Below are 12,045 nucleotides of genomic sequence, written 5' to 3'. Positions count from 1 at the left end.
GGAAAGTAATTCTTTTGAAAGTGTTGAGGATGATGTAGCACATGAATTTCTCATGGCTTGACAACCTCCTTCTTGCACTGTAATCAGAAACTGAAACAGTAATGTGATAAGACTCAGTGAGCTTTAGTGACTCTAGTAAGTATAGGCCAATTTGGGATGAGTGCTCCTTCTGAAAAACTACTCAAACTACCAACACTATTGCTGGTCCCAATTAATTTGCTGGAGCTTGTAGTCGATGCATAATATCAGCAGTGCGACTCATTCTCAGAAACTTTAAATATTTACAACACCTGGTGCGCACTTTGCTAATACTGTTTAAATAGGAGTGCATATTTCTCACTTACAGGTTTAATTTTTGAAAGGAAACGTAAAAATTAGCAGAAGTAACAACTATTTTTATATTTGTATACCTTTCCTTGTCTTAAAAATGCTTCTTATAAAGAAGTTGACTGTTATACTAAAATTGTGCCATCCCACTCCCACCCACACAGCACACGCTGCTTTACTCATAGAGCCTACATTACAGCTCACAGGAAGATTACTGTTTATGAATCATCTAAAAGAGGATTTCTCACAGGTTTTTGTTCACAACAAATTTCCCTCCCGGCAACCCTTCCTTCAGCTGTTACAAAACACAAGTCTCAAGACTTTTTTTTCCCCTTTCTTTTCCTTTCTTTTCTTTAAGCATGTGACAGACAGCACCGTTTTGTGCTACGGCATAACCGACTTCTCCTCGAATACAACCTGAACACACAATAGAAATTTTTACCTTGTGTAATTCACTATTAAATCAGAAGCAAATGACTCAAAGAATCGTTGTTCTGTCGCTAGCCATCGAAATGGATTTTAAACATATAACGATAGATGCATCGATGGAATACTGGTAGCAAATAGGTTAATTCTGCCTCATGCATGTATGACTTTCTGCTTTGTTATGCTCGGAGTACACAATCAGCCAAATTCCAACGCCACACAACACTTCCCATCATTAAATCATGGTTCAAAAGTGCATCATTTTAAGGAAGGAAAATGTATCACGTTGCATAGAAAGAAAAACACCACACTCACAATCCAAAAATTCTGGGTGATTATTATAAGATCATCAAGACTAGCACCAAAATATACCTGCTCAACCTCAACCACACAATCCAACTGATATAAATATATATATTAATTACATATGTTACAACACATAGCAGTTCCTGCAGTATAAAAACAAGAAAGAAATTGTAACTCACTGTTTTGAGTGGTATTGTCCCAGTCCCAGGCCTCCACAATGAGAGTAAAGGATCGCTGTAGAAGAGAAAAACAAAACAAAACAAAAGAAAAAACATATAGAGTCAGAACAAGGAATGTATAAGAGACATTACAGAAAGGCGGGGGAGGTGTTGCAACATCAGTGATGGTGTAGGAAAAAAGGGTCAGGTCCCAAATGCATCTAATAAAAGGAGACGCATGCAGATTGCATCCGCCATTCCTCCAACAAGAGGAAAATGGAATCCATAAGAAAAGGGTCAGGTTGCAGAGAAAGAGAGAGAATGGGAGACACGTACCAATCACTGTAACACTGTACTGAAATTCTATTCTGAAGATGGAGGATTTGATATACTAAAAAAATGTACATGAATATCACTGACCTAAAAATACTAAAAATAAATGATGTTACGCTAATGGGAACTTGAACTACAAAAGCTTTCGGCTGATTAGCACCCGAGAAATCAAAGTATGTGCACGTATCTTAATCTATTTTTCTTCAATCCCAAATTGAACTTTAGGTTCCGTTGACCATGACCATGCAATGAGATGATCTCTGAAGTTCTCATCGCTGCAGATGAACAGCATTCAAAAGACTCGAGCATTGAAGAAAAAAAAAAAAAAAAGCTAACCCCCACATAACCAAATGAGACAGTGGTGTGGGTATAGTGCACCTGTCTAAAAAGATGCCTCAAAGAGAAGCTGAATCACAAAACCATGCTTTTAACCACGCCACAGAGTGCCTGCTCAAACTTTGATGGCTCACCTCTACATTTACCAAAACAACTGCTTCATGACTCTGGTGGATGAATGAAAATATGTCATTTACACAAATTGCTTTTGAGATTTATGTCAGCAACTTTACCTTGAAAGCTGTTCTGTGGTAATGTAATGAATCAGTAGATTTTTGGGTTGGAATTTGGAATGGAAAGAGTCTTAAGATATAAAATCAGTCAGTGTAGTGGGACATACTAGCTGAATGGGCAGGATAATGCAAGATAGGATTAACAGAATCAGCATTGGGTTGTCTAGGTCAGAAGGGCAAAGTGATGGGGGAGGGCCAGAAATACATACGGTCTCTACACATCCTTGCTCGAGTGTATTACAAATTATTTGCCACTGATGTAGATAAGGCCTTTCCTGCCCATCCTCAAGCTCATGTATGACCACAGTCAGCGGTATCAGGAAGGGGCTATCTTGAAAAGTGGAAAAGTCACACTGAATGAGTACGTCTGGTGCCCGAGACAGTCCTGTTCCCACACACTACGTCTCTGATTAGCTGGATTATGTGACAACTGCCCCTAAATAAGTGGATGAGGATTAAAAAAGGATGGGGGAGGTGGCCATTAAACAAAGGCTTCTATCCAAAAAAAGGTCTTGAAACAAGTCATCAACTAGAGACTCTGGATGCCCCAGAAACATTCCTATAACAACACACATACAAACAATCTCCAAATAGACATCCTTGCAAGGCTCTTAAGAAACACAAGCCACCTCTCTCTGAAAAATGGAGCAGTTTTTCAAAGTCTGTCCATTTCATGGCACTTCTGATTAAGGAGTTTAATAATAAGCATATATATATATATATATATATATATATATATATATATATATATATATATATATATATATATATATATATATATATATATAAAATATTAATTCTATTATATTAGATATATATAGATTTTAAATTATTCTATATATAGATAGAGAGTGGGAGAAAAAGAGATCTACATCTATATATATATATATAGAATATTATATTATATTCTTATGCACAATGACCTCATCCTGCTCATATTTAATTAATATATATTTTGTCTCTGTGTTCTAGTTACATGCTGAGAATACAGGAAAAAAACGTTTAATTTACAAACATTTATTTTGTTTTATTTTTTTACATTCCTAGATAGTTTGTGGTTTAATAGCAGCTTCCTTATAGGATACCGACTCTGATGGAACAATTTAAACTTCTGCTACCACTTTAGCAAACACCACCTGTACAAACTGTGGTGTACCATATTATCCTGAAACTGTGAAGGAAACTACAGAAAAGGATAATATTGATCAGCCATGCATGGTGTATGTGGGTGTGTGTCTGTGGTGAAAGAAGCCACAGGTGCAGCTTCCCACGGTAGGGGGTTGGGCTCTGCAGAGGGTGGGATAGAAGGGTAAAGCTGAAATTAGAGGGGGCTGTAGGGAGTGAGGCTCTGGCTGACCCCTGAGACCTCTCATCAGGGATTCTCATCGGCTTCAAAAAGCCTCCCATGCTGCAGCGCTAACCTGCAGCGAACATGCGAGCACGCACGCACACACATTCGAAACTACAGACATTTCTTTGGAGGCTACAATGATTGAAGCAGATGATTTTTTAAACTGAAATCAGGAGACATCAGGTCCAAAGTAGCATGAAGCATTTCACCAACTCCAAAGAAAGCAAAGTGCTTTCCCACTAGCCCTCCTGTCACCACCAAGTGACATCCACTTGAGCACTTCTTACCATGGTGACCGTGTAAAGGTCATTCTGATCATGTTGAGCATTAGGTCACATGACTCAAGAGCTTTCCCATGGCTTATACACAGCCAACCTACAACCCAATCTCACACACCCAGAGGAGAGTGGGCTGGAAAAAGTGGCATATGAACAATCTTTAACAGGTCAGGTGGGCAAAGGAGAGAACATGTTCTAATATTTAAGTAACTCGCACCAGGAAGACAGGAAGAATGGATCATTTCTTGACTTCTATTAACAGGAAGAACTGCAAGAACAGACACACTTCCCTAGCGGACATATCAGTATCCCACTCTCCTCCCCTCACGCTCCACTTGGCTGCACCTTCCCGTGAAAGCCTCAAAAGTGGATTCACCAACCTTGCATAGGTCATTTATTTCCTATCCAATGGGAACAAGTGACTCAGGCCAATTTCAAACATGTATGAACTGGCAGAGTTTTGTACTTTTTTCAATCTTTTATTTTATTTTATTTTTTGCATCAACACCTTTTGATAGATGGCCCACTGAGCGCCAGCATGAGATGTATTCGTTCTAGACCGAGTAATTCCAACATGTACTCTTTATTAATCTGAGACCTCAGTCATAGCTTTCAAAATCTCCTCTAGCCACTAAAAAAAACTGGGTGGGCCACCCTGAGCAGAGAGAGCCACTGGCCCATATACAGCAATTACAGCCAAATGTGCGACACCACTGTGCCAATTACAAGCCACTGAAAGGTTTTTTGTGTCCTGTGCCCAGAGACAGGAACGTTCCCCCGTCTATTAGGGTGTGAGCTTTTGTGAGATGTCCTTCGCAACTGCATTCTGGCAATGCGATGAATTTTTCTTTATTGTTTCAAAATAGTGTGGTGGACCAGAGCCAAGTGCTGGAGGCTGGTTTCTCAAGACCACAGAAGTACATTTTGGTCTTGAGGGCTAAACCCAAGCTTAACAAAGACTTTGGGTTGTATGATGTTAGGAACTGCTCAGAAACCAATCGGATCAAATGAAGTAAACTATCAGGGCAAACACAAGTCCCATTCTTCCAATACCACCATGTTCAGAGGGAAACCATAACAAGGCTATTATTTGTGTACTGAGCTCAGTGTATTGCAGTTGGTTCATTTAACACATTTAGGGCAGAACGCCCATCTCCTTTGTGGAGCCGACTGCTATTCCCCTTAGTAGAAATTTATGGGGCTCGACTGGAACAGCCTACTATGACTCGAGTCTGATCTCTCTGTTCACCCATAAGGGGGGGATCTAGCCTGTATGCTAATGTGTACAATTTGTGCTCAATGCCTCCAGTGAATGACATGAAGGAGGTGGGTGATCCTCTCTATAGCACAAGGCCATGGTTGTGTCTGTGCAGTTGAGACTTCACGTCATGAAGAGTTAGGCTAAGGACGTCAGTGGAGTCGTAGGTTAGCTCGACATCGACATTATATCTGCAGTGATGGGAAGGAAAAGAAGAAAACGGCTTGCTGTAATCAATCATTGTGCCGAGTAAAACGTCATCTCCTCCCACACACAGACACAGAGGTCTCAAACATGCAAGGGGGCAGACAGATTGACCTGACATTCATCTTCCAGGTGCCAGAAAGAAACAGAAGGGGTTATCTTTATAATTATTTTATTTACTACTTTTACACACAAACACCAGTCCAACTTTTTTGCATTAGCAGCCCCCACTTAGTTTCCAAGAAGATTGCCTCAAACTGGAGCAGCCTAATTTATGTGTCTGCTTCACAGGGTTCCTACAGCTCAGGTAATAATAGGGCAAGAGCAAGGTAGAGGGATGGGGCCACATCAAAGTAAATGGCAGACAGAAATGGTTCATGTCAGTCCTATGGGAACCATGTGGAACGAAGGGGTCTATACATAGTTCTTGCCTTTTACTTGTGAGAAAAATCCAGTCTTCCAAGACTAATTTTTAAAAGATCATTAACTGCATCATAAAAAAAAAAAAAGAACTGCAATAAATTAGTGCAGACCTAGAAATAGCCCCAGGTAAACAGTTCTGTTTTAAATCAGCACTGGATGCCAGGGCTTATTGAACTATTGGAAACCCTTGTTGCACAGACTAGCTCAGCAAAAAGCCTCTGACCCCTCAGCAAATGAGCTCATTTGCTGCGACTCTTGTTCCGACTACGACAATTTCCATTTTCCGCAAGGCTTCCAGTGCACAAAAGCAGACAATCGCTTTGTTAAGGGGCTTTGTGTGCTTGCGGGGCAGGGACACACACAGTCTGACATGTACTTTGGGCCCTGAAGCTGGTAAATGATATTCGTACATCAGAACCACCCTTCTTTCAACTTACCACTTCATTGGGCTTGAGTTCCATTGGGGAACAATACAAAAGCACAAGGCTAAAATACAACCAATCTTGATAGTCTCTCACACACACCTAAGTGTCTGTGCCTGTATATTACTAAAACAAGAAATCGGCCCTCAGAATACCACCACAATGCTACTACCTGACAATCAACTCATGACTGTGGTTCTGACAAGTTGTTAAAACTGCTGCTTCATTTATTACCATCATTTCTGCATCTAGCCTAAAAAAAATGTCTCCCAAGGCCACGAAAAAAAAAAACAAACACATTTTTTTTTTCCCGCCACATGCCAGTCTAGCAGAAGTCTTAAAAACGAGCGGCCTAGTTACAGTTGCTTTGAGAAGCCTGGTTACAGCCACACTGACGCCAACCAAAGCGCCATTATCATCATTATCATTTCCAGCAAGTTCAGGGGTCAAGTGGGAATTAAAAAAAATAAATAAAAAAATACTGGCCGTGCACTAATGCACTTTAATTACAGCGGCGCACCTGCTCAGAGCTCGCATCCCCACAGGAAGAGTCACACGCAGGCAGTAGTCGTGCAAAACTCAGGCATATGCAGGCGATCTGCATTATCGAATAAACCAAAACAGACATGGCAAAACAAATCCAGCTTATCCGAGCATGCCAGTAAGTGGAAAATGAGGAACGGTGCCAAGTTAAAGAGCGAACACCTGAGCATGCTGCATTCCGAGCATAAGCAACATAAACTTGAGAATGTCACACCGTAGGCCTTCCTGACAACAACTAGCTCAGCATCACAGCTTCAAACAACTGTTGCACTGTGGTCAACCCAAACCTTAACATCAGTCTTACCACAAAGTAAAACAGTCACATGTCCTCACAGAATGTTTTACAAATCTTCAGAAATCAATGGAAGCCTCATTCAAAGCATTTAACGCTATACAAGCATTACTGAACAATACCAAAAAAGGGATGAGTCACAGAAAGATCTTGCCATTTGATTGTTTTTTTTTTATGGACTAGACTAAAAAGTACTTCTGTAAGTAGATCCTGATGAGTTCTCGCATAATGCTATAAATTTAAACAGGAATGCATTTCAATTCTTCCAACTTTCCTGGCTACTGATACACATGGCCAACAGAGGGACTGAATTCCTGCCTACCATTTCTGGGAACACCGTGACCCTGTAGGAATCTCTTCATGTTGGATTTTCCCTCCTAACGGCAATATATATTGCCGCCAAAATGAACCGAGACACTACTTAATCGATTGATTGTGCTCTGGCAAGGACTTGAAAAGCATCCTGCCAAAGACAGTCTCTAAAAGGAGTGTGTTCTTTGTTTTAAAGCACACACCATGTAGGAGTGGTGGAGTGGGAGGTGGCTGGCCTGTAATCTTCCAAAATACTCAAACATTCTTTCTTTCGCTCTTTACTTTGCTGCATTAGGAGGGTTTTCGACTGAAAACCAGACTAAAGAACTTATACTCTACATGTGCCTTCAATAGTACCAGGTAAAGATGAATACTAGAAGACAGGACATCTGAGGTAATAGAAAAAAAAAACTTGAAGGCTGCTCATTAAGTCACCCTTGGGTGCATCGCCTCCTAATTGGCCCAATCTTTCAGCTCCTAAAAATATCTCTTCCATGACTGAAGCAGTCAGGGGCAGAAAAATGCTACCAATAATTGTCCCTCTCTTCATTTTGTGTGATGACACAAAAGCACCACTGCCTCTGGTCACAAGAGAGAAAATGTTTACTGGAGGTAGTAGGACAAAACCCCATTTTGTTCAGGGCAAAAATGAGAGAGAAGGACGAGCAGGGAAAAAACTCAGAAGTTCAATTAAGAGATTCCTCCTGATCTCAGACTTCCTGTGAAAGGACGAGCGGTTAAGTTGTTTTTTTGCATCCAAACAGATACCACACAAACACTCGTTTTACGTTTGCTTGTATATTTAGGCTGTGTAAATAATCATAATTCACAAACAAGCTTTAAGCATACTATCTTTACCAAAAATGGCTATAAATAATACTCAGAAGGAGAATATGTAACAGAAAGGTGAACAGAAAGGCAGCCCCAGCCCAGTGAACGTTCTCCAAAACTTCCATTACGCACAACCTCTAAACAACTTCCATCAGGAGCCACCTGCTTGAAAAGGACAATTATCGCTTTTGTTGACTGAAGATGTAGCCAGCTGTGACCGGCTAATTGCACGGTCAATAGTGTAATCAGTAGTGTGGCTCAAGCCCTTCTTTCCCAGGTGAGGCCTGAACAAGTGGCTGTGCTGAATGCCCAGTACAAGGGGGAAGGGAGCACCAAGTACTGCATATAATTGTTTACTAAAGGCCTGTGTAGTCGTTTCCTAGCAACCCTCCGGCAAGCTCCCAATCAGGTCTAGCCGATGCTGCCTTTTTAGCCCCGATTCGTTGCAGCCCAAGCGACTGTAGCTGCTATGTCCAGCCGTGAAGTTAAGTCACCGTAGACAACAACATGAGAACTCTCGCTTGCGCTTCGATTCCGCAAAACACTTATGAAAAACGGTCTGTACAAATCACCGTTTGCATCTAATTAGGTGGGCGGTGAGGATTTTAGGGTGGTAATCAGACCACACCAGGATTGCTGGAGAAGTCAGGATAAAAAAACAACAACAACAAAAATTCACACTGCCCCAAACCCATAAGGTTACATGCATCAGTTATGGTATAGCCACCACTGGGAACACTCATCCTAGACCAATCCCAGGACAAGCAAACACAAATGAAAATAGTGAGAAATTATCTCCTCCAACAGGTGGCGGAGTCACTATACAAGCTAGAGTGAGGGGCTCCAGCTCTCTTTACAATACAGGAGGGATGCGGTTACACCAGGAACACATCACGTGCCTATCCGGATGAGGCAGCACTGGAGAATTTAGGGATGTTAGGGCTCGGCCTAAACTTCTGGACCATCATAAAATGAATGTAGGAAGACTTATACAACCACATACAGTTACACAATTTATACCAGCGCACACACACAAGACTGACCGGCGTGGGAAACTGCCTGAACAGAACACAAGTTAGGGAAGGTACACAAAGCGAGATGGATGTGATAAAATCCAGGTAAAGTGGTTTGATATGTAGTTACACATTAACTTACACATTAAGCATGAGGATGGGGGCATGTGGGGGGGTGAAACCTGCATTAGAGGTGAGATGTTTGAGAGGCTGTAAACAGGCCCTGGTTCAAGTCCGCATGGTCACGGAGAGCCGAGCGATTTCAGAATGTCTGGGCATGTGGCCAAAGTGGACAACCAATACTACACGGTGTGTGTGTTTTTTTTTGTTGTTGTCGTCTTTTCAAGGTGTGACACCTCTCTCATCTGATACCTGAGATGTGCGTGAGCACCTAGTGTTTCAGATATTCACACAACACACACACAGTAATCGATCAGCATCACTGAGTGCGTGCTGAGCTGATGTGGAAAAAAAAAAAATAGAAAGAAAGAGAGAGAGAAACGCTCAGGTGTAGCCTACCAGGTGTGTGCTCCTGCTGCAGAGTGATGGAGCCTCAATAGGAGACACGCATCACCAAAGCACACACACCTACAAACACACACACACACCCTGACGCAGTCAAACGCTTTGGAGTTGACCTACGCATGATGGCATGCATTCACCTTACAGGTGATGTTTGTGTGTGTGTGTGTGTGTGTGTGTGTGTATGCTTCTAGTCTGGTATGATCAGCGTGCCGGGTTCATTCAGCTCTCGCCTCTCACGCGCACACGCTTTGTGCGCGTCCTGGCCTCAAGAAGAGACCACACCGTCTAACCAGAGCTTCTAGAAATGACGAAAGCCTTCACCAAGCTCATCTGCATCATCATCATTTATGATTTTTTTTTGCTTTAAAAAAAAAAGCGCATCCTCAGCCAGCGCGCACTTACCGGCCATGCAAATTGGAATGGGATGACGATCTTTCCGGCATCGCTGATCTTGCTGCTGCTCTTCGCGTTTTTAAAAGAGAATATATTTCCACCAAGCACGCCGGTAGATCCGCTGCCGAAGTTGCACAGGCCGGTGGTGGTCACCTCGCTCTGGTACTCCTTTAAGCACACTTTAAAGTACGTGTCGCACTCGTCGCGCGTGCACCGCTGGTCCCGCGAGTTGCGCGCGCCGTCGCAGCATTCACCGTCCCACAGCTCCCCGTTTACATTCTCCACGCTCATCAGCTGCAGCTCGAAATAGCCCGAAGCCCAGGACACCTAAAAATAACATCCAAAAATTGCACATATTACACACAAAAAAAGGCCTTCCAAAAGCAAAAAAAAAAAAAAAAAGCAAGATTTTTTTTAAAAATGTTAATACATTTTTATTTATTATTAGCCTGAAAACGGCTTGGAAATGGCTCGCGTGCGTTTCCAGCGCGTGCATTACTGACCATCGGTGCTTTGGCAATTTTGTGGATCACTTAGCGAGCTAATTATCGCACAGGATCGATGTTAAATTGGCCCTCTCTCTCTTCCCTTCCCTTTTTTTCCATGCAACGACGTAAAAACTACGAACTGTGCTTATGATCCGCACGCCTCATTTCTAAAAGGCATGACAGCAAAACCGCGCCGGGAGTTGAAGCTGAAATTTCATCCATCTGAACCTTTTGACAATCAAAAAATGTTTTGCACGATCACATGCTCCGAGCGGAGCGACTGCGTAATTCAATCCTCGAGATCACCGCGCACCACGTTCGGCTCTTCCCCCCCACCTTTCGTTCTGAACCAGCCTGAATTAGTAGCCCCCCGTTCCTGTCAACTTTGGTCTCAAGACCTGCGATCCGAAATCGCGTTCGAATTTGCAGGCAGCTTCTCACCTTGATCCACGTCGTGAACAGCAGGCAGCACGCTACGAAAAGCCAGTGGGTTATCCTCGCGCAATTCCACATGCCGCTGATTAATTAGGCACGAGCGCAGAGACACGAAAGATGGGCAGCGGCCGTTGACCGGCGACAGGGATCCTCATCCGCTCCTGACATGCACAAAATTTCGTAAGCGTGCTGCTCAGTGCGGCGACAGTCCAGCTACAGCTCTCACACACACTCCCTCTCCCTCCGTCAGATCACTCCACGGCAAATGATTATGTTTCCCAGCTACTGCACGCCTGGGGCCGCCTCGGCTGATTGGCAGCCGGATAAACCACTCGCCAATCAGCGTGCTTACGTTTGCCAGAACGTCGCCTCTCAGCCAATCATGAAGCGAGAGGCGGGGTTCTTTAAATATAAAAAAAATAAAAAAATAAAAAAATGAAAAAGAAAGAGAGAGAGAGAAAAAAAAAGAAACGTGCCCGTGCCACCACAGAGGTGCAACATTTCACAATTATTAGCAAATACACACATTTTATGTTAGCGGTCCGGTCCGTAAAATTGGAAAAGACGATCAATTATTCGGATTATTTTCTTCGTGAATTCTTTATCTTTTTTGTTTTCTCCCCCCCTTATTAATTTATTGTTTCAACAAACAAGCGAATGTAAACGACTAGGCAGAGGGAAACAGAATATATATATATATATATATATATATATATATATATATATATATATATATATATATATATATGCATACAAATGAACAGGCAAGAGTCCTGTAATATTTTTTTCCCCCTTTCCGTTAGACGCGTCAGTGGCTGGAGTGACGCAGCTGAGGTCGCCCTCTTTCGGACATTTTGGCCTTCTCCAAGACACAGGGGCTGGAGAGTGGTGACAGGGTTCTGTAGCTCTGCACACACTTCAGAAGAGCTTCAATATTGCATTCATTATGTACACATATTATTTGCACTCTTTTTTCAAAGGTAAACTGTCTAGGTAAATAAATACACACTTCACCCCTAACACCACCATGTCAAACAGTGAAAAGGAAACACCACAGACCAACCACTGCAGATAGAACTAAGATACAACTGTCCTACAATGCCAGCTGGATCTTAGTGTACAGAGCAAAGTTTATGACTGCATTACAGTAGTAAAAAA

General features: G+C 42.4%; 1 protein-coding gene across 2 annotated transcripts in view; it reads right to left on the bottom strand.

Moving 5' to 3' along the window:
• Window positions 1-11,213, bottom strand: part of jag2b (jagged canonical Notch ligand 2b) — a 34,649-nt gene extending 23,436 nt beyond the window's left edge. Inside the window, exons 1-3 of one of the 2 annotated variants that reach the window (XM_046836331.1) lie at window positions 10,894-11,213; window positions 9,974-10,291; window positions 1,239-1,293 (exon numbers count right to left, since the gene is read on the bottom strand). In XM_046836331.1, the coding sequence (XP_046692287.1) occupies window positions 1,239-1,293; window positions 9,974-10,291; window positions 10,894-10,965 (445 nt within the window). In that variant the 5' untranslated portion in view covers window positions 10,966-11,213. The remainder of the gene's footprint in view (window positions 1-1,238; window positions 1,294-9,973; window positions 10,292-10,893) is intronic. The other variant, XM_046836332.1, reaches the window with a different exon arrangement.
• Window positions 11,214-12,045: the final 832 nt, after the last annotated feature.

Source organism: Silurus meridionalis, chromosome 23 (assembly GCF_014805685.1).
Source record: "Silurus meridionalis isolate SWU-2019-XX chromosome 23, ASM1480568v1, whole genome shotgun sequence".
In the NCBI taxonomy this organism is placed as follows: Eukaryota; Metazoa; Chordata; class Actinopteri; order Siluriformes; family Siluridae; genus Silurus; species Silurus meridionalis.
This window is presented reverse-complemented; position numbering and strand designations above follow the sequence as displayed.